The sequence below is a fragment of the Triturus cristatus genome, chromosome 2_2, assembly GCF_964204655.1.
Source record: "Triturus cristatus chromosome 2_2, aTriCri1.1, whole genome shotgun sequence".
Taxonomy (NCBI): Eukaryota; Metazoa; Chordata; class Amphibia; order Caudata; family Salamandridae; genus Triturus; species Triturus cristatus.
Window position 1 is genome coordinate 825375536 of NC_140582.1, and position 24313 is coordinate 825399848.

Below are 24313 nucleotides of genomic sequence, written 5' to 3' on the forward strand. Positions count from 1 at the left end.
CCAGAGTTGTGAGTTGTATGATTGTGGAGTTGAGGTGTGTGGTGTGTTCATTTGGTAGTTACCAACGAGCAGTGCATTCCTTTGGGTGCCATCCTGGAAGTGCTGGTTGATGATGGACTGTCGAAAGATGAAGGAATCATGCACACTGCCTGGGTATTTGCCGACGACATTGGTGAAGAGTCCCCGGTGGTCCACTATTGCCTGCATATTGATGGAATGCGTGTGCTTTCTGTTGCGGTAATTGTGTGCAGTGTCAGCAGGGGGCACAAATAGGACATGTGTGCTGTTGATTGCCCCCAACACGTGCGTGAATCTAGCTATGGCGTGTAGTCCTTGCTTGGTCTCCAGCTGTTCCTGCACATTGCGGGGGATGTATGGGTGCTGGGGTACCAAGCTGATGATGGCATCCAGGACAGGTGTGAGGGACTTGGATGGGGCTGGCCGTGAGACTCCTCTGACTCTGGCGGTTGTTGGTTGGGAGGTACCAGGGGCCAAAGGTGCAGCACAGCCAGCAGCTTTGTCTGAGGTGGGATGTTGGTTGTCCGCTGTGTTGGTACCATCATCCTTTGGGCAATTATTGTCAGGATGTGGAGGGTTGTTGTCCTGTTGAGCCTGTAGTGGACAATGACATTGTCTGGTGTTAGGTCTGGTGTGTTTCCTGAAGGTCCGCTGTCTTTGTCTGCGCTGCCTCTCTGGTGGTCCGGGGGGGGGTGGCGGTCCTGGGGGTGGTGGCTGTGGGTGTTGTGGCCCTGTTGGGGCTCCGAGCTACATGATCAGTGGCTCCATGGCATCTGTTGTTCTTCAGGTGTGGCTATGGGCTGGGCTCCCTTTTCTGGTGCAGGTCATCATCCAAATTTGCACGAGGTCAGAGCAGGTGTTAAAATGCTGCTGCTAACGTGCCTCATTGCATGTTTTGTGATCTTATTGCTGATCTGGCTAATCGTTGAGAATGTTGTGGAGTGGTGTTGTCGCAGATTTTTGTGCGGGAACGCCTACTTTGCATATCATTAGCATTAGGTGCCGGCGTCATCTGTAGCGATGTTTTTTGCGACTGCTATTGCAGGTAAACTGGTGATATGGGCTGTTAGCACCAGCTTGTGAATGGGGCGATAAATTCATTGTGACTTTGGCTGCGGTAAATTGCCGTTAACTCGGCGATAGATCGTTGAGAATATGCCCCAATGTTTTTGCTCACTTCCATTATTTTTGTCTTAGTCTCATTTATAACCATACCATTTGCTAGGGAGTAACTTGATATCCTATTAATCAGATGTTGTAACCCTACCTTTGTTTGATTTGATAGGATAACATCGTCTGCATATTATAAGTTTGATATATGAATACCAGCTAATTTCGGTGGATAAGCATTTACCTCATCCATGTCTTACAATAAATCTGACAAGAACAAGTTAAAAAGGCAAGGGCAAGTGCACATCCTTGCTTTTAATTATTTTTCTGAGACACATAAGCCGTCACCTAGTCGTACTCTAACCCAAGTATTTGAATATAGTAATTGAATCTATTTTAAAAAGGAAGTTGGTATTGTTTGCTTCTTCAGCTTTTTCCAAAGTAGCTGCCTGTGCACTCAATCAAAGGCCAATGTAAAATCGGCTAAACATAAATATATTGGTTGTTTCTTTAGTAAATATTTGTCTATTAATACTGATATTACTAACATATTTGTCACAGTTCCCAGGCCTTAAAATAAAACTTGTTTGATTAAGCGGAATTTCTGTTTTTCAGTAGCCCATGTAGATAGTCTAGATAATAGGACTCCTGCAAAAACATTGCTATCTGTATCTTACAAAGTAATTAATTGATACTTACCAGGGAGGGACCATTCTCCTTTCTGGTATATAGGTGATATTTACAAGCCCGTCCATGCTTCTGGTATTGATAATGACACAACTGCATTTTTAAATACTTTCATAAGATTTTCTGCCCAAAGAGCGCCATCGTTTTTGTTTACAAATACGTTTACATACTTAATCTTCAGTTATAGCTAGTTTGTTTCCCAAATTCATTTTTTCATTCCTATACCATTAAATGAGTTATCATTTTGTGAAATTACCAGGTTACTATTAAGGTGCATTGTTAAGAATCCTATCCAGACAACTTCAGTTAATGTAGACAGTACAGGCATTTGGCTAGCTCTTGGTAGCCTGTATGTCAGTTTCCAGAAATTGTTGAGTTGTTCTTTTTACTTGTGTGCAATGTTTTAGCCCAGAGTGCTTGTTTTGCCTCTGTTTTTTCTTCCCAAACTAGCCTTCTTAACTCATAGTTAATACTCTGTATTTTAGAATGTGTAGCTGTATTATCTGGACATTTTTCTATCTGTCTTAGTAACCTGTTTCGGATTCTTTTTAGAGTACGAGTTACGTATGATAGCTTGATTTTATCTCCCGCTTCAGCTTGATTTCTAGGTTGATGTTTGTCATAGGGTCTTGGTGCGTTGGTGGCAATACATTTTTTTATGAAAAGTGCCCAACTTTCTATTACAGTTAGAGAAAATTCTTCAACACTTTCCTTAACCAATTTGAGTGCCAATATGCTGGTAGATACTTTGAACTCTTCTTTCCAATACAGTCTCCTAAAAGTAACTGTTTTTGTTTCTCCAGTTAAAGTAATACATTTTTTATATCCTCTATATAAAAACTGCAAGACCAGTAAATGTTGACCATGATCACTGCCATTTGTTTTGGGAACATGAAAGGATACAATTGTCTGGAATAAATTCAAAAAAGCAACTGTGTAATCAATTATTGATTTATGACCATGTGAGTGGTATGTCCATGCTGGCGGTGTATCTTGTGGGAACCTCCCATTTAAAATTCTTAAACCCAATGATTCTCTGTCTTTCAAAAGATTTATTCCAACTGTGCCACCTATGGAACTTTGTACCAAGGGTAGTGATTGTTGAGTTATACCCCATAGATGGCCCTGTTGTAGTATTGCATCATCTCTAGTGTAAGGCCATAACAAATTGAGATTAAAGTTGCCCAAAATTATATATTCAGTGTATGGGTTCCCCATCATTTACTGTAACACATTTTTTACATCCTCTATATAGGAACTCCAAGACCAGTATATGTTGACCATGATCACTGCCATTTGTTTTGTTAATATGAAAGGATACAATCGTCTGGAATAAATTCAAAAAAGCAATTGTGTAATCAGTTATTGATTTATGACCATGTGAGTGGTATTTCCATGCTGGAGGTGTATCTTGTGGGACCCTCCCATTTAAAATTCTTAAACCCGATGATTCTCTGTCTTTCAAAAGATTTATTCCAACTGTGCCACCTATGGAAACTTTGTACCAAGGGTTGTGATTGTTGAGTTATACCCCATAGATGGTCCTGCTGTAGTATTGCATCATCTCTAGTGTAAGGCCATTACAAATTGAGATTAAAGATCAAAATAATATATTCAGTGTATGGGACCCCCATCATTTACTGTAATACAATACTAGTGGGATAATTGTCCGTAAACTTCCTAGTTTTTAAATCCAGATGTATATATATACATTTATAAGTAGCAATGATTTTGATTTTTTTTCCATATACTGAGATTTTACTATTAAAATATTGTTATCATTTAACATGATTTGTTTGTGCTCCAATTTTAAATTTATTGCTATGAATATTGCTAGACCCCCCACTAGAGCGCCCATATTTGCTTTGTCTAATTGCCGGTTAAAAGTAACCATTAAAACCTTCCAACATTACTGTGTGTGTTGCCCAGGTTTCTTGGAGGAATATAATCTGAAAATTGCTTGGGATTGAAGATGAATAAGCATTTTGTATTTTATTGTATACCCCTTTTATGTTCCTAGAACATAGTATTATTGTTTCTCTTTGCTTAAATACTTCCTCCTTAATGCATTTCAGTATACTCTGTCAAGGTTGTTCTACCCCATGAAGGCCGCTATGATCCATCCCTGATTTAATTTCATCGACATTCCTTCTTTAGTTTCGCTCGTTGGTATTGTTAATAGGTTGTCAGTAATGCCTATAGGCTTTCTTAATATTGAGAATACTTGATAATCTTTTTTATTTTGATATTCTGTTCTCTCTTGCAGATTGAATTGGCTGGGATATACCAGTTATGGGGGAATACTGATTTTTATTCCCCATTTTCAGAAGGTTTCCAGTTCATTGATGATTAGTTCTAGTAAACAGGCAGAATTCAATGTTATTAATGTCATTTCTTGGTTGTCTTCTTTATTCAGGATAAATTCGATAGCTTCTATATTTCCACTTGTAGTTTTTTCTAGAGATGGATTTGCTTTAAAAAGTCTTAGGATATTTCCCCAATTCGGAGTGTCTTGCCTACCTCTTGACTGATATTTGGTTTTAAAAATAAGATGTATTTTACCATCAGTATGTTATGTTATGTTATGTTATGTTATGTTATTTTTATTTGTACCGCGCACAGCTGCCCCAGCAAAGGGGCGTCCTGGCGCTTTGAGAAGGTGAACACAACACAGCACTAAAAGCGGACAAAAGGAGACGAGACACAACAGATAAGCTAAACAAATAAAAAGGTCTTGATAGCCCGTCTAAACTGAAGGAGCTCATCGATGGCCCGGATTTGTGGAGGAAGAGACTTCCACCAACTCGCTGCCAGGACTCGAAAGGAGCAGCCACCAATTCTGCTCAACTTAAAACGCGGGACCACTGCTAAGTTCTGGCCTAGCGATCTAAGAGTGCGAGAGGGGACATAGGGGATCAGCAATTTCTCCAAGATTTGTGGGGGAGTACCCTTTAGGATTTTAAATGCAAAGCAGAGAACCTTAAATCTAATCCTCTGCTGCACAGGGAGCCAGTGGAGAGAGCGCAGAGTATTGGACACCGAGCATCGCCTAGGCAGACCTGTCACCAGTCGGGCCGCAGCGTTTTGAACCCGCTGGAGCCGCAGAAATTCTGACTGGTTTATCCCCGCCAGTAGGGAGCTGGCATAGTCCAGCCTGGACAGCACTGATGCTTGGACCACCAGCTGTCTTGTGGGTGCATCAAAGAATTTGAGGATGGGTTGAAGTCCTCTGATGATGCCATAGCAAGAAGCCGCCACCTTCTTGGTATGACAGATGAAACTCAGAGAAGGATCAATACACACCCCCAAGTTTTTTATCTCTGCCGCTGGGAGGGGAGTCACACCCAACTCCGAAGGCCACCATTTGTCATCCCACAAAGCCACCTGTTTACCAACCACCATAATCTCCATCTTCTTGGTGTTTAACTGGAGACAGTTGGAATTCATCCAGTTAGCCACTTCCCGCAGACCATCACAGAACCTGGGAGCCTCCAGGTCTGAGTCCCCACTCAGTGTGACCGCCAGCTGCGTGTCATCTGCGTAAGATACCATGGTCAAGCCCCACCGCTTGACGACCGCAGCCAACGGTCTCACATACAGATTGAAAAGGGTGGGACTCAGTGAAGACCCCTGTGGGACTCCCTGGTCTAGCGGGTAGGATGACGACTTACCGGGCGGGATCGCCACCTGGAATGACCTATCCGTAAGGAAGGAACGAAACCATTGCAAGGCGGAGCCAGAAACGCCCACCACCTCAAGACGCCGAATCAGAATCCCGTGCGAGACCGTGTCGAAGGCGGCACTAAGATCTAATAACAGTAGTGCCGCCGTCCGACCGGAATCCAGCACGGAACGCAGATGCTCGACCATCGAGAGAAGGGCCGTCTCCGTGCTGTGACCCGCACGGAACCCGTTCTGGGTAGGGTTGAGAATGTTAAGCCTACCAAGATGGTCTGTAAGAGTGGCATTCACATGGGCCTCCGCTATTTTCGTGGCCCAAGGGAGAAGGGAGATAGGGCGGTAGCTTTCAGGTTTAAGGGGGTTAAGGGTTGCCTTCTTCAGAATTGGCGTGACTACTGCCTGCTTCCATCTAACGGGAACCACTCCAGAAGAGAGAGACAGGTTGATCAAGGACAGTACCGGGGTACGGCAAACCGGTGCCAGGGTCTTGAGTTGGGCCGGTTTCAGCGGGTCTGCCGGAGATCCAGACTTGATAGTATGTTTATTAATTATTTTCCTTCTTCAATCGATTGCAATATTTGTGTGTTCTTTCTGTGATGTACTTATTTGTTTGTTTGTTGTTTCTGTCAAACCAGTCGGTTCCAGATGCGCACATGTTTTTATCCTATTATGGGACTGCCTTGGACTTTGTTGAGCGGTAATTTTTCTTTGTATTGTAAGAATTGGTTTTTCCATGGAGTATCCATCTCTATCATCATTCTGATCCTCCTTTGTTTTTTCACGGTCATGCGATCTTTTTTGTGTATCCAGCTTTATCAGTGATTCATGGTTCACATGGACAACCCTCTCCTATGATGGTCTGCGGTCTTCACACAAAGAGTCTTCTTTCTGCAATCCCATCATGTTCACCCCAACTATGTCTGGTTTAAGTCCAAAGGATTGTCTTCCACTTTGTGGTATTTTCAGTGGTTCACATATTTGTAATTCATGTAGTTTACTATTTTCATTGCATTGGTCAGTCTGTATTTTATTTCTATGATCTTTGTAAAACAGTGGAATATGTTTTTACATTTTGCTGGTTTGATTTGTATTTGTAGTTTTATCTTTTATTTTGCTCGTCTGATTCCCAGTTATTTTTTTATTGTGCTTAGGGATGATTATGCTATTCTCCGTCAGTCCTATCGATTGTATTTGGGGTCCAGTGTTTATTGGGTTATTTATGATCTTATTTCTTGCTTTTTGTAATTTTCTTTTCTGTTTTTTCTTAGAGTAAGAGATGGAGAATTTGAATGTTTATCTCCTTCATGTACTGTGTTTTCTTCTTTAGGTGGAACTATATATATTTTTTATTAGTGCTAGATATCTCCTTTTCTGGCTGATCTTGGCATTTTTCCCTTATTAGGATTTGCATTTCCTGTTTTCCATCCTGTAAGTTCAATTATTTTAATTGCTCTGAATGAATATGTGATTTTAGTATTTTGGTCGTTTCTATGTCCTCTACTTTTGCTTTCCCCATTTTTTTTCCTTCTCTACAATTTGTAGGTTCAGTTTTAGGTCTTCCAGTATGGTGCCCATAACATCCGGTATTAATGGGCCAATTTAATAATTATTGGGGTACACATGCAGTCTGAATATGACGCTGCAGCTTGTGTTTTTTTGCTTGCAGTATCAGATGGTTCAGTGTTGCCAATTTCTGGACTATACCCGCCACAGAGTTTGCCATGACATTAAGAAGATCTATTTGTACCTACATTTCATTAGATTGATACGTTAGTGCTTCAAATGTAAGATGGGAAGTTCTATAGAAAATATCTCATATGGCTCCTAGATCTTGTTTTACAGATATTGATACATTTTTTATTTCAGGGCCTTCCAAATTACATTGTGATGGATCTTTGGAGTTGATTGAAAAGTTCAATTGATCTTCATATTTCATATTTGACTCAATGAAACGGTTCCTGTTACTGCCATTGATCTTATCACATGGAGTACTCCAAAGTTGCAGTTTGTTAAGTTTTATTTTGGGTTCACCCTTTTGTACTTGATGCTCTTTCATCACCTTAAAGTTCTGACAGGACAGTAGACTGTTCTCCATCTCTGGCCTTGTCTCTGATACACTTGGAGGGTTCATAGTTCCACCTATTACATTATACTTGGATTCGTGATCCCCTAATACTGAAGGCTATTTTTATGACTTTTCTGATTTTTTTTAGTTATTTGAGGGGAGGAGGGCATTAAAACCATTGCATTTGTACTTTTTTATTTCTACTGTATAATCCAGAGGGAGTGGTGCACCTGATATCAATATTTTCTGAGATTTACTTATAGGTCTTTCCAGTAAGTCGAGATGTTCTTGTGCCATGTGTGTTGTTGGAACCAATGTTAACATCTCATAATCTGTAATATGCCCCCCTTAAAAGCCTTCGTTTTCCTCTGTCCACTTGTAGCCAGAGGTGGCCAAGATTTGTAAATCTTGTCACTGACAAGTAACTTGCATCTTACTTTCTGGTTTGATTGGAGTTCCGTGTCAGTCTGTATAGTTAACATAGCTCTATAAATTGATGAAGATTTTTTGTTGATTTTTCAAACATACAAGTAATTGGCAATTTAGAGGTTGGTTTACCCCTGTAATTTTTGCTTTTTAACCTTTTCGATGTTATTGAAGCTTGAAGTTTCTTTTTCATTCTTATGGGGGTAAAAGGTGGTCTTTCTTTGCCTGAGCACATACCTCTTTTATTTCCAAAGTAATTATCCTGCTATCCTGTAATTCTTTCATTGATAGAAATAAGCAATAATATTAGCGTCTATAATACAATCAGCAGCCCAATGTTACGTGTCTTATACGGGCTCTTAACTCTTGTTTATGGAACTCGTAGGGTTGACTTTCTATGGCCACATTGAAGCACTGCCTTCTCGCAGCCTCATATACAGCAACCATAGTACTAGTACTGCTAAAAAGCGGCTCCCAATTACCTTGTGCATAAACCTGGGGAGGCAGCAAGAGGTCAATCTCCCAGAAACTGAAGAGCTCCTAGTCCTAAAAGTCCTGGGAGTTCTGTAACGCAATCTTGCTTCCCCCTTTTCCTCGGTGAGCTCTGTTGATCTGGTGCCTGTTGCTGGAGCTGGTAGTCGAGATGGGCTGTGCACTGTGCTTGCAATGTACTTAATACCAGCCTAATGCCTGATGGCCTAATGCCTGATGGCGGTTATCTGGAACAAGTGCGGGTGGGGCCCTATTTGCACTAGATATGTCTTGTGGCATGGTAACAATTAGGAAAAGATGAGTTTTCTCATTACTCCCTTAGTCATTTTCACACAATGGACTTTATAACCTGATTATGGTTGGGTCAATCTGGGTCCAAGGACATTTCACAACTATTTAAATTGAAATGGGTATTTTATATACCACTCTTTATATGACTAAGCGTTTGTGTGGACATGCTATTTCAACAAGATCTTGGCATTAGGATGTATTGTGATGATGACCCTATACTGCTTAATGTATGATGCTCATTTTAAGAGGATCAAATATTATGATGTACAGTGAAGATGTTTTATATTAAGTATTCCTTTGTGTTTTTTTGACCAAATAAAGATTGTTCTGATTCGGACTACTCATCATTAAATGATCAGTGCAGTCACTGATTTATTTGTAGTTCTAGGAGAATATTGCCCCAGACATACCTTTCTGTTTAATCACACCTGTTTCAGTCACAAAGCGCTGTAAAACAAGATAACCCAATTTATTTGCAAAGAATTTACCTTGCATCAACTGTTGAGCGTTCTACTGTTTGCTAAGCTGTTCTTAGTAATTGTTCATAGATTTGTGAGAAAGAGGTTAGGAGAGACAGTATGTTCAGTACAGGCTTAATCAACCCCCCTTTTTAATTAAGATACAAAGTTGACCAGCTCCTCTTCAGGAGGAGGCTGAAATCATCTTGGATTTATGAAAGAGCATATTATGATAAGTAATTGCAAACTGTTCTTTTGTTTATGTCTCAGAACCATAACATAGCATATCAAAACATATAATCTAATATACCACTACATAACAGGCATCGAAGTTCCGAGGCTTTCACAGCCCACTGCGTCAGTTGGATTTCAAAAGGATGCTGAAATATCCCTTTTTTTCAAAGGACAACTTATACATGTGTGTTTATAGTCACATAAACACTTATATATAAGAAATGTATTACTTCTGGATGCAGTTGCTGGCGGTTTAGATTTGGACATCAACTAAACTGTTATGAAGAACACTAAAGCTGATGCTAACTGCATCTTGAAAATAGTTGTTTGTTCTAATAGAGTCTCCTGGTTTCAGTTGATATCCCCTCGGTATATTGTGCTAATTCAGCATAGTCAGATATCCAAAGACCCCTATGGCAAAAATTAGACTCCCTAAGATTCAATTTGAAATTACATTTCCACTCGTAACTCAAGCAATTGAATTCAATAATCCATTTTATTTGTTAATGAAATAATACACCATGAACAGATGTGGATTATTCGGTATTTTGCTCTACACCTAGGGAGGAAATGTAACACAAACCTCAATTCCCTGTGCCAGATTCTTCTTAAAGTTTACATTTGTAGCATTGGTTCCAGTTACACTGAAATAACAAGTTATATAAGATTTGTGATTGTCAGCTCCAAAAGTTGGATGTATTTTTTCTATTTGCAGTCAAAGCTTGATTTCATATAAATTGTAATTAGTAAAATGTTTGCATTTATCTCTTAGGAATACACAATCGATGTTTTCTTCCGCCAGAAATGGGAGGATGAGAGGTTAAGATACAAAGGTCCGATGAACATTCTACGACTAAACAATTTAATGGCAAGTAAAATCTGGACTCCAGACACATTCTTTCATAATGGGAAAAAGTCAGTGGCCCACAACATGACGATGCCAAACAAACTGTTGCGAATCCAGGATGATGGAACTTTACTGTACACAATGAGGTATATCTTTGAGCTTTAACATTTATCGAAATGAAAATTGTGTTTACTGTAACTCACTGTTTTCTGGGTTTGAAGTCTTTTGTAATCAAATTTACAATGCGAGAGTTGCTCTACATTTGATGAGCATAGTAATGTAACAAACTGCAATTCAAAGAGAAAAATTAATAACATGTTATAATAGTTGTCTGTGTCAATAACACTGTGTAGTGGGCAGGCTCCAGGGAAATCAAGCTTTTGTGCATGTATATTTAAGTTTGCCAGACACCAGGCTATCATTAGGTCTCGCCTGACCCAGCGCATGCGCTGGTCTGGCGAGACTTATTGAGAGGGCTCCAAAAAGTGCTACCAGGCCAGCCTAGAGCTACAGTGCATGTGCGCTTTACTGCGATTACTTTCACTTTCGCGGCCGCTTTGATGTTTGATCGCGATCACTTTCACTTTCACGGCCGCTTGGCATAGCCAATAGGTCTAGCTTTTGGAACCTTATAAGTATTTAGTTATGCAAATGTTGCATGGCTAAACACTTATAAGGTCCCAAAGGCGAGACCTATTGGCTATGCCAATGCTTGTTTTTAGTTGTCAGCCAAGCGTGCTGATTATGTCTGGCGAAACTATTTAAAATGCTGTGAGCAGTTTTTAGCATGGGTAATTTAGTTGAATTCTCGGGCTTTGCAAATCTTCATACTGCTTTAATCTGACAGAATCACATTCTAAATGAAGCATCCCAGCATTCAGTGCAAGTAAATCAAGGGCATTCACTGAGGTTCTGTGGTGGGTTTGAAAAAAATCATCTTCCAAAATATAGGGGAAAAGCTGTAGGAAAAAAGGGAAGATGATGGAGGAGGGAGGACAGGGAGAGTTATGGGAAAAGGCAGAACAGGCAGTAAATTGAAGGAAGAAAATGACTAACGTGCATCTGCGAATGATATCCAGAAAAGAGGGTGGGCTAGGCCTCGCTGTAAGTTGTCCCTATAAGTCAGTGTCCCTGCTGGGGAGATCTGTATGCAACCTGCTCCTCAGAAGTTTGAAAGTTGACAGGGGTGAACATAATTCATCACATTTGGAAAAGGTAAATGCTCAATGGAATTTTAAGGGACACACATTTAAATATGTGGCAGAGTCTTTGTTAGGTTGCTAAAGTTAGCATGACCGACTTATAAAAAATCATACAGGGACCTTATTCCTGGTGGGCTTCACCATTCGAAAGGAATGGCTGTCTAGTGAACCAATTTTTTGTCTTTTGCATTCAGGAGTAAATAGAACCCTAAATGTGCCATAATACAAAGAGCTGTTGGCTTCAAATCTAGACCATAAAGATACAAAATACATGGGGCCGCTTGGCAGTTTAGACAATGGTTTAATGTTGGTTTCTGCCTCAGATAAACTAGCACAACAGCTGAAAGCAATAAACTCTGCAAGTAAAAACTTATTTCGAATGTGGAGACTGGTGTTTACAGAACTCTTCAGTGGGCCACAAAGGCCTCAAACTTCAGTACCCAATTCATCAATCAATATGACAAAATGATAATACCACAAACATTTGGGTGGCTCGAATTTAAAACTAAGGGGATGTTCACAAGGATCTATTGCCGAGTTAACGGCACATTATCGCAGCCAAAGTTGCGATAAACTTATCGCCCCAATCACAAGCTGGTGTTAACAGCCCACAGCAGCAGTTTACCCGCGATAGCAGCCACAAAAAACATCGCCACAGATGACCCCCGCAACTATCGCTAATGAGATGCAGAGTAGGCGTTCCCGTGCCAAAAGCCACGACACCACTCCACAACATTCACAACGACATGCCAGAACTACGATAAGAACACAAAACAGACAATAAGGTGCGTTAGCAGCAGGAAAATAACACCTGCTCTGACCTGGTGGAAAGTCGGACCACAGCCTGCACCACAAAAGGGATCCCAGCCCAGAGCCACACCTGAAGAACAACAGATGCACCCGGGCAACTGAACATGCAGCCTGGAGGGCCGAAAGGGCACCAACACCCGCCGCCACCACTCCCAGGACACCCCCTTCCCGGCACCCCCCCGACAAAAAGACATGGCACATCAGCTATACCTAAACATGTACAAAATAATCTGCTTGATGTCGAACAATCACAACAGGTGACATGCATGTGTCGTCACAAAAATGGGGCTCACACATTCACTTTCAAAGCAACAAATGAAACTTTATTAAAATGAACACTGAAATGAAACGAAGACACATGGCGGCTCCCCTCGGGACAATCCGTAGGTCACAGCCTGCGAGACAAAAATCATGATGAGAAGGTGTGTCCTGCACACATCAAAGGACAGAGAGAGAGCGAAGGAGAGAGATAGGAAGAGAGGGAGAGAGAGAGAGAGAAGAAGAGAGGGGGAGAGAGAGAGAGAGAGAGAGAGAGAGAGAGAGAAGAAGAGAGAGAGAGAGAAGAAGAGAGGGAGAGAGAGAGTGCCGCCCCTGTGCCAGCCGCATTGCTTCGGGTGCCACTAACCCTGTTCACAACAACTCATGGGCCCTTTATGATTGAGAACTGTGGAGCGTCCGTCATCCAGTCACCACCGGCAGAGGGGAATGTGACGTCGTCGGCCCCTTATGTTGGTGGAGTCACATGGCCTGTGACGCCTGTCCCGGATGAGTGTGGTGTGCATGTAAATCTGCCCTCAGGGAGTGGCTGTGACATGCTGACAACTAGACCAGTGACCTGCACACCACCAGCGAGTACGCCTGTGACGGGTAGCAATGAAGGCCCCCCCCTCGGAGCGTAAGCCGAGTGGTCTGGCCTGCCGTACGCCGGACCAGTGCAGGGCTTGCAACAATGACTCGTGGGTTCTGGGCGTGGTTCAGTCCATGTCCGGACATGAAAGTGACTGATGCGTGTGTCCCTGTTGGACTGTTCACGGGATCTGGTACACAATATGCAATGTAGCACCCTCTGACTGGAATCCCACAGGATGAGCATCATTGACGCAATGGAAAGTCACTGTCCCTACAGTCATTCACACATTCATACATGAATGATGAAAGACATGAAACAGCAGTGTGTCACTGGATGTTTATTGCACATCCAGTGCAGTTCTGCAGCTGGAGCGGTACAGGGCAATGCCGAGCACACTACACAATATGGGCCCTTGGAGGGCCAGTCAGAGTCCATCCGGGGATGACAAGTACTGCGGAAGAAGAAGGGTACAGTCTGCAGTCTGGTCGCCGTGTCATTGGTCATCAAACAGGATATGGCAGTCCATGTCGCTGTCCAAGGTGAGTGCATTGGAGTGTATCGGGTTCAGTGGAAGGTTATGAGGCCATGTGCGGCACCAAGCAGAAACAGGCCAGGTGGTAGAAATGAATGCTAGTGCCTCCTGATCACAAACCCATCCATGTCCTCATCCCCGGATATGTGCTCTGCCCTGCCTGTGGGTGTTGCAGTCACAGCTGAGGCACTGTGTGTCACTGACACATCAGTTGCTGGAGTGGATACGTCTGCCACACTGTGAGGCAATGGCACACAAGGGGGCAGAGATGTGGATGGTGTGGGGGCAGCAGCATTCATATGCGCCATGCCTTGTGGCAGCAATGTCATGATGATGATATGCAGGGCATGGTAGATCCCAGCTACATTTAGCTGATGTACAGCGGTGGCTGCCATCCTTTCTGCCTCCATCCGCACCATGTCCTCCATGAGCCTCCGCATGTGTGCCAGCTCACGGTTGGTATCGCTGGTGCCCCTCTGAATGGACAGGTGTTCTTCTCTCCACGTCAGGACTCCACCGATGTCAGTCAGGGCTCGTTGGAGACCATGGAGTGGGCCTAGACACCCATGGATGGTGTCCAGTTTGGTGGCCATAAGGTCGAACCCCACCCACACCTGCTCACCCGTCTCCCTCTGGGCCTCCAGCACACGGCGTTGTAAGGCCGTGTGTTGTTCCTGGGGGTCTTGGGAGACTGCTGGGGCCATGGGCGCCTCCTGATGGGTGGTTTGGGTGGTGGGTGGGGTCTCCTCGATGCAGCTGGTCAGCCCTGATCCTGAAGGTGAGCCGCGTATGATGTTAATGATGTCTAGGAGGGCTTGTGCATTGATGCTGGGGTTCTCCTCATCATCAGTGAAGGGTGGCTGGGACTGCTCTGCCGGGGGTGTTGATGGTGGCCCTGCAATGTGAAGGGAAGATGGTGTATTGCAATGTGTCCACATGTATGTAGCCGCATGGTACATGTTGACATTCAGGCAGCATGGCATTGTACATTGTGACAGTCTATAGATTTGGGCGATGACCCAGAGTCATTGAGGGTGTGCAGTGTGCTCTGTTTGATTGTGCATGTGTGCCATCGTTGCCATCTCCACCCGTCCCCCCAGTACCTGGTGGTCACTCACCCTGTTGCGGTTGTGTTGTGTCCTGTCGAGCAGTGTCCGGTCCCCCGACTCCGGACACAGTATCCACACTGATGACTGTTGACACCAGCTCCTCCATGTCATCCAGCACGAGCTGTGGTGCTGGGCCCCCACCTCCAGTCTGCATTGCTGCCTTCTGGTTGGCTGCGAGTTTCTCCCTGGTCTTTCTTTTGATGTCATTCCTTCGCCTCTTGACCTCGTCCATTGTCCTCTTGTGCTCTTTGACAGCATTCACCTTGTCCATGATGGGCCACCATATTCGAGCTTTGGTGCCCAATGACACGTTGGAGGTGACAAACAGTTGTTGAAAGCACCTCCTAAACTGTCCATTGTCGAACCCCATCTTTCTGAGGTGATGACACTGTTACACTAAAAGCACATATGTTCAGGGTAAACTTGAAATAGGAATTTCCTCTGATCTTCGTATCTAACTTTTACGGTCTAAAGGCCTCGAAATCTGCAAATCCACATGATATACCTGTTATAAAGTGGAACAAATTACCAGTTTAGGTCTACTGTGGAAAATATATAAGTAAATAAATAACCAAATAAGTTAACTAATAAATAAATAAATATATAAGTAAATAAATAAACAAATAAGTTAACAAATAAATAAATACCGAGAATGGAGAATTGCTGAAGCTAATGATCTGCAGCTGAAAGTGAAATTGATATTTAAAGGTATTTAGGAGCATAATGTGAATTCATATTTTTAAATGGACTCAGTGCACGCACATTTTTAGCACCATGTTTTTTCTAAACAGATAACATGTTGAAGACAGCGAAAAAGTTTAGAACAGTACATATCAGTAGGCAGTATTGCAGTGTTATAATATTCTGTCTATTCATACAAATTTACTGTCTGTCGAATCTTGATACTTATAGATAGGACCATGTTTCTATTGGAAATTATTTTTTTGCGGTTTCTAATAACCTTGGTTCCCTTTGATGAAACTGCATGAACATTTCCCCCAAAAAGCTTCATCTACCTGAGCTTTTTACTGGTTTCAGGGAGATAAATCAAGTGAAGTCGAGACAAAGAAGGAGTCGTAAAACATGTTTCACCATGCATTTTTCCATTGGAATTGTAAACATTGTTACAGCCAAAACCCCTAAACAGAACTGCAGCAAATATGGCAGAAAGCTAGCTCTTGATCCAGAAAGTCTACTTTTTTATAATTTGGTGTAAATCTGTTTAGTAGTGTTTTGGAAATGAAGGCTGAAAAGGTATGTATACTTGACCCTGGGGTTCCAGGGTGGATCCACAAGCTTAAGCATGCTTTGAGATTGGCTGGCCATGACCTGAAAGAAATGTTATGTCCACCATCTTAGGACTTGGGAACTCATTTGCTAATTTCAGCAGCTACAGGGTTTGGTTTAGGGCCTGTCCTGAACCCAATACCACAATGCTCACTGCCGAAGTTTGTGCACAGCAGGGGTGAGGCCAATCGCAGGGCCTGGATGGAGGACTTGCGCCCAAGCCTCATGTGGCCAAAGGTCATACACTGTGACGCTTTGTGCACCCACAGGGGTTCGCTGAAGGGCACATAGGCTGTGTGCAGAAGGGGTTAGGGCAGGTGCAGGGGTTTTACAAATGACATCACTCATGACATGTTCTATAACTGTATTGATAACATCTTTAATGAATTCTGAAATGGCATAATGGTAACAACTAAGGGGGGTGGTAAACTCTGCTCTGCTCTGCTGGCGCAGTTCGCAGAGTTTTCTCATTCTGCGCTCCACTTGGAGAGCAGAGTTTTGAAAAAAACTCCATCCACCAGCACGTGGCAAAAGCTTAACGGCCCAGCCCTCACAGTGCAGTGTTGTAAGGGGATGGTCCTTTTTCTTACTTAAACTTGGACTTTTCAGTCATGGGGGTGGGTCGCAAGTAAACTTAAGGCTGAATAGGTGGAACATCTCTCCCGGATGATTGCATGTCATCAGTGATGTCATTTGAGATGTCATCAGTGATGTAATTTGATATGTAATCAGTGATGTCATGAGTGATGTCACTGACCTTGTCATGAATGATGTACTATGTGAGGTCATAAGCAGTGCATTGCTGGGGCGTAAGATATAGTTAGCTCAGCTTACTATAACTGTTGAATTTCTCTGGTTTTGTAGGAGTAAAATGTGAGCCTAACTATAATGTCCCTGTAAGTTTAAATTTTTTCAGTGAATTGTTTTTTTTAATGTAAGTAATTTACAGTTAATACAACCTCCACCACTCACGGCCTTTGGCCGTGGACAGCAGGGATTAGTTGCAGGGCCAACCCGCTATAACCACCCAGCCCTGTGCCATGCATGACCTATGACAGTGCTTGGAGGGGGTTGGCCACCCCAGGGCCCGGCCTTAAACAAATGGAGGAGGGGGCCATGCAGCCCCCCTCCCTTGGCTGTTTTTAGCACCGGAGTCCCCATCCTCCAGGGCCCAGCCTTTCAAATGAAATGATCAAAAGGAGAGGGGAGCCACAAACAAAGCAAAACATTGCACACTCCAGGGAATGTTTGTTAAAGGATTATTAATGTTGCCACAAGCAACTAAGCTCTGACAGACATGTTTCGGCTCCTTTGGCCTTTATCAATTTCAAAGTGGCAGGCGTCTTCATCATTTAAAAAAATATTCATTATAGAATGTGATTGAATGGCAGCACCAGTGCTAACAAAATAGACAATGGTACTTAGACATCTAATGTGAATACATTGTTAAGGTGGCAGCTATCTTACATTGGTGCCCTCGTTGTGTCATGAGCCAGGAATACCTTGTTAGTTCAATCACTTATATCAAATTTAATCACCACTTATTGTTAAAATATAGTGTTTAATCCTATTGTTTCATCCAGAGTATGCATATTTATTCTTGCAAATATATTTTCATAGCCCCCAATTTTTGCATGCTCAAAGCATTACTAGTGCCACCAATCAGACACCCTGCATGCACGGGGTCAGATAGAATCTCATGTATGGTTACAAGCGACCATTTCTAACTTCATATACCGCTGGTGAAAAAGGGGATTCTGTCCCATTGTTGCCGGAATTTCTGCTGTCTAGTAGCTACAGTTGTTTGGTGTGTATTACCAATCACGGCCTGTATGGGTTGACCCTCCCTATAGTAAATAGTTTTGATAATGTCAAGTAACCTTTACCACCACTCTGAAGAATTGAATAGTATGTATCTACCAATCACATCCTGTATAGGCCAACTGACCCCGTGGTATCTATCTTGGTCATAATACCAATACACCAGTCCCACTGAAATCCATCGTTGGTAAAAAAATTTACCTAAGCGTAAAGTGAACTAGTGCAATAAATGTCTAACAATGTGCCTAATAAATTCATACTTTGATTTGTGTTACAGTGTTAACGTTTTCCTGCAGTGTGCAGCAACCCTACGTGTGTCCACAACTCCTCATCACTGTTGAGCTTAAATGGAACTCTGATTCACATCTATATGATATATCGTGACCCCAGTAGTCTCAGGGCCATGACTCTGTCCCTTACCCTTTAATCTCATGGGACCTGGTCAATGCAAAAGAAACACAGCAAATACCTGTCACTACTGAGTATATGTCCCATCCTGATTCATTATTGCATGCATGCGCTCCAGCACCCTTTTCTTTGCTGGATGTACAGTGCTGCTGACCTATCTCTTGTCTTATCAACAAGTTAGGCAATAGATCACAAAATATGAATTACAGTTGAGTAGTTTAGCGATCTGTTTTCTGGCTATAGTGCTTGGGACCTTGTACTCCTTTACCTTGCTGCTTTCCTTGCATGCTTTACACCTTGTACATGGGAAAACCCCTGTGATTTGAGGTTTTTCCACTCTGGTGTCCATATAGTGACTATGCACTAAAAAGTCTCTTTCCTATGTGTGACATGTGGGGCTGTAGGTAATGTGGGGCCTATGACATGATCCATTTGCAGGATGTCCCAGTGTCTTTAAGCCATCTGCCAAACTTCCTTGGACACAGCTAAAAAAGTTATAATCAGCCTTGTTCACCTCTTTCTTCCTGCTTGTTCTTTATCAGCAATTGTGTTCTGTCTAGGTCCATAGTGGCTCGGCTTAGAAACCTTTTCGGATATCATATATATGTATATGTATATATATAGATGGGGAGATTAAGTGATTTACCCAGAATCACAGGATGTTAAGCGTTCATGCCAAGACTCAAACCCAGTTTCCCAGCTTTGAGGTCGACCTCCTGCGCTGTTAGGCCACATCCTCCTTCATTTGTTTAAGGCCGGTTCCTGGGGTGGCCGACCCCCTCCAAGCACGGTCAAAGGTCATGCATGGCACAGGTTCTGGAGGTTTTAGTGGGTTGGCTTATGAGCCTGGCCACAGGCCACTAATCCCTGCTGTCCACAGCCAAAGGCCATGAGTGTCAGAGGTTGTATTAAATGTAGATTACTTACATTCAAAAAAAGAAATTCAGTGAAAAAATCAAAGGTTACAGGAACATTATAGTAAGGCTCACATTTCACTTTTACAAAATCAACAGTTATAGTAAGCTGAGCTAACTATATCTTACACCCCAGCAATGCACTGCTTTTGACCTCACATAGTACATCACTCATGACATGGTCAGTGACATCACTCATTACATCACTGATTACATATCAAATAACATCACTGATGACATCACTGATGACATCTCAAATGACATCACTGATGACATGCACCATTGGGGAGAGAAGTTCTACCTATTCAACCTTAGGTTTACTTTCGACCCACCCAATGACTGAAAAATCCAAGTTTCAGACAGAGAAAGAATAATCCCCTTCCAATACTGCACTCTGAAGGGTGGGCCGTTAAGCTTGCAACGCGACGATGGATGGAGAAAAACTGTAACTCACGCCCCAGCAATGCACTGCTGATGACGTCAAATATTACATCACTCATGACATGGACAGTGACATCACTCATGACATTATTGAAATCTCAAATGACATCCCTGATAACATCACTGAGGACACCATCCAGTCACTGAGTGCTTCTAAAAAGTGTAAGAATGGTATATATATATATACGCCAAGGTGTATTGATGAATGAGTGGGTGTATGAATGTCTGAATGGATGATTTAGTATGTGCGTGACTGATTGTATAAATGACTGATTAAGCGTATCTTACTGAACACATGGGTTAGTGAGTAAACTGTGTAAATGTCTGTATCAGTCTGTCAGTCTGTAAGTGGCTGCATGGGTTGGTGAGTAGCTACATGACTGTCTATGTGGGTTATTGATTGGTTGTCTGAGTATCTGTATGGGTGCCTGAGTGTCTGTGTGAGTGGGTGGGGGGTGGGTGACTCTGTGCATAAATGTGTGAGTGGGAGATTCACTGGGTGTATCGGTTCAAGAGTGTATCTGTGAAGGGCTGTATGGGTGGGTGAGTGTGTGTATGGGTGTGTTGGTGAGTGAATGGATATCTCAGTGGTATATGCGTGAGTAACTACATTTGTGAAAGGCACTATATGTGAGTTTTGGAGTATATAAATGAATATACATGAGAGTGAGTGATTGTTAGTGGCTGTATGAATGAGTGTGTGCGTGTATCAGTGATTGTATGAGAGAGAAAGTATGTGTTAGTATTTTGTATAAGTAAGTGAGGTGGTCTGTGTATAACTGTATAGGTGAGTAAATGGGTGTGATTGATTCTTTGCATGACTGAGTAGGTGTGTGAGTAAGTCAATGGATGAGTGGCAGTATGTGAGTGTATGTGTAGGTGTATGAGTGCATATGATAGTGCTGTATTGATGAGTGACTGCATGTATGAGTTACTGTATGGGTGAATGAGTGGAAGTGTGTGTGTAGACCTAGGAATCACTGAGCGGGTATATACTAACTGCAATTTGTCTGTCTATGGTTTCGATATTGGTAGTCTGTATTTTAGGGTGGGTGTATAAAAGGTTTTATTAGGGTATGAGGAAGTGCATCAGATTCTCACATTAATGATGTCATCAGTGATGTCATCAGTGATGTCACTGACCATGTCATCAATGATGTAATATGTGATGCAGTGCATTGCGGGGGCGTGAGTTATAGTTAGCTCTACTAACTATAACGGCTGAATTTCTCTGGTTTTGTACAAGTGAAATTCCCCCGTTATAGTTAGTGCAGGCAACTATAACTCACGCGACCGCAATCCTCTGCTGATGACGTCAGATATTACATCACTGTATTTAGACACCTATTTACCCATGTCTTCTTCCATTAATCTTTAGCTATACATATATTACAAATATTTATTTTTCAGAAAGACACATATTTAATCAGTGATGTAATATCTGACGTCATCAGCAGAGGATTGCGGTCGCGTGAGGTATAGTTGCCTGCACTAACTATAACGGGGGAATTTCATTGGTTTTTTACGAGGGAAATGTCCAGCTAACTATAACATGTGTGAAACCTATGGTTTTTTTAAGTGAATTTGCAAGGTTTTTTAAATGCTAATTCCTAACTATAACGTGTGTGAAACCTATGTTTTTTTAAGTGAATTCGTACGGTTTTTTAAATGCTAAGTTATGCATTTATTAATATATTTTTTATTTCTGGTTCTTCACCATGCGCGCACCGTGCGCGCACGGCGCTCTTCGCACACCGTGCGCGCGCTGTGGGCACTCGGTGCGCTTCGCGCACCGAGCACCCATGATGCGTTGTCCGTGCCGTGCGCGCACAGTGCGCGCACCCCGCGCTTTTTCGAAAAAAAATAAATGTTGTTTTCATCCTTGGGGGTCCTTCAGTGAACCCCTGACAAAGGCTAGGGGGTCAGGAACTGTCCACCCTGCTCCCTTTTCACTGCCTCAGACTGCGAGAGACAAAATGGCGGCTGACACTTCCTGATTTTGACCGACTGGAATGTTTACTGTCATGTAACCACCAATCAGAATTACGCTCGCGCACGTCAGCATGCGCGTACGGTATGCTTACCGTACGCGCACGGTGTGCGCCTATAGATATATATGTACATTTAACTGAAATTTTCTCAGGAACTACTGAACAGATTGACTCCAGATATTCAAAAGGCACATCCCTGACCTGAGGACTTTCTCTTTGCCAAATTTCAAATAATTCTGTTCAGCCGTTCGGGCTGTACCTTGGACTAAAGGTCCCTATGGAAAAATGCATGGGGAAAATGCGTTTTGGGACCCCCCTTTTTTCCAGGCCCCCGCTTGACTAATCACCCCGAGACTTTCAGGGTAGGAGCGGAGCGGAGCGCCCCACCTATTTTGAAAAATTCACGAGGATTCGTCTACCGGCGCCAAAGTTATTCAAAATAGAATGTTCAGATTTCCTATGGAAACACAGTCCTAACTATAACTATCTACTGGCGACCGCCAGTAGATAATATATATATATATATATATATATATATATATATATATATATATATATATATATAAAATAATATTTATTGAATAAATAGGAATGTACCAAGGTTATAATCAGCATAAGGCAGAGAGTCATCAAGATAAAAAACAATCAATGAATCGGTATGGTACTATGCAAGGTGGAAAAAGACTATAAAATACAACCTTATACAATAGACTAAAAGGAACATTATTTTCATGTGCTACCAGCAACTGTTACTGTTGAAAAACTTACTGTGTGATACAACTCGAAGTCCCAGGATGCATTGTGCAGACACGCCCAGCGGGCGAGATCATAAACCTGCGACTTCAGTTATGGTATGCTACGAGTTTCACATGAGCCAGATCACCTGTGACCAAGGGCGAGGATGCCCGAAACGCGTAAGGACTTTACTCTGGCAAAGAAATCTCTGTATGTCTGCTGATTCGAAGCAGGGCTGCCTGCAGGAATAAAGCATTTCACAACGTGTGTGGCCTCCAAGTCTGGTGCCTCGTTTTGGATATATATATATATATATATATATATATATATATATATATATATATATATATATATATATATATATATATATATATATATATATATATATATATATATATATATATATATATATATATATATATATATATATATATATATAAAATAATTTTTATTGAATAAATAGGAATGTACCAAGGTTATAATCAGCATAAGGCAGAGAGTCATCAAGATAAAAAACAATCAATGAATCGGTATGGTACTATGCAAGGTGGAAAAAGACTATAAAATACAACCTTATACAATAGACTAAAAGGAAAGAAGTTAGGATACCTGTTAAATATATTAGCTACTATATATAATTTTCAGATAAGAAAAAGGAAATTAACAAAAAGAAGAAAGGAAAGGAATAGAAGACGAGAAGGGAAGGGAAGAGAAGGAGAAAGGGTAAGCAAATAGCTTTTAGTGTGAAGATGAGTGTGAAGATAAGAAAGTAGTAAAAGGTACCCAAAGTAAATCAGATTTAATTTTTGGGGATAACAATGACGTTGAAACAATAGAAATTCTGTGTTTATCCCAAATAAGATTCCATCAAGTTAATGTACATATTTTAAAATTATCTTTCCAGCAAGTAAGAACAACTTTAAGAGCAAGGACAATAAAAAGGTCAAATAATTACGACTTTGATGAAGTGTCATGAAAATCGCAGACATGAAACCAAGAAAAACATTTTTAATCGCTAATGGAATACAACAGTGAAATAATTTAGAACAATTGAACCAGACAAATTTCCAAAATTTAAAAACATGAGGACAGTAATATATCAAATGTAGTAGTGTACCACTAGAAGAAAGACACGACCAGCAAATGGTAGAGGTGGAGGGGTTGATTTTGTGGATAAAAATGGCTGTTATAACTACTCTATTGTATAGAAAAAATTGTGATTGAGTGAGGTTGGCAGCTCTAGAGGTAGTAAAACATATTTGCTATCATTTATCCCAGTTTTGAACCGAGAGGGCCAGCAAGTGATCTCTTCCCTAGCTAATTCAATTGGGGATTCAGAAATAGAAGCAGACAAAAGTTTATAAATAAAAGAAGCTTTAGTGTTAGAATCAGAAGGAATATTGTACAATGGAGTTAATAGAGTAAGTGGAAAAACACTGGCAGGACAGTTTTTAGTTAATGAAAATGATTGAAGTTCCTGTGATAATTGGTAATATTGGAGTAAACAGGGTAAATCATAGCGTTCTTCTAATGTATTAAAGGGTATATGGAGTTATTGGATACAAGTTGGTGAATATTTAGAACATTCTTCTCTTTCCAGTGTTTGAAGAGGAATGATTTATGGCGGAACTTAATACTTTTATTATACCAGATAGTGGAGGCAAGAAAAGATTGATAAAAGTTAGAACCGTCTGTGAACAGTAAAATGTAGCAGGTGTTGAGAGTATTTTAAGATAGGATGTTTGCAAAGGAAAGTACAATTGGACATAAAACAAATGCCAAAAAAAGAAAATGTATGTAATAAGAAACATTCAAAATTGAACTAGCTAGGTATTAGTGTCTCTTGATATTGTCTGTTCAATGCATACGCTTGTCTAATTAGGAAAGCAGTATGATATAAATTA

The 24313-nt window shown here is 41.7% G+C and overlaps 1 protein-coding gene across 1 annotated transcript in view; it reads left to right on the forward strand.

Annotated features, from left to right (window-relative positions):
- The window catches only part of GABRA2 (gamma-aminobutyric acid type A receptor subunit alpha2), a 647485-nt gene that overhangs the window by 338920 nt on the left and 284252 nt on the right, over positions 1-24313 (forward strand). The window contains exon 5 of the mRNA XM_085642160.1: positions 10235-10455. Coding sequence (XP_085498286.1) covers positions 10235-10455 — 221 coding nt within the window. The remainder of the gene's footprint in view (positions 1-10234; positions 10456-24313) is intronic.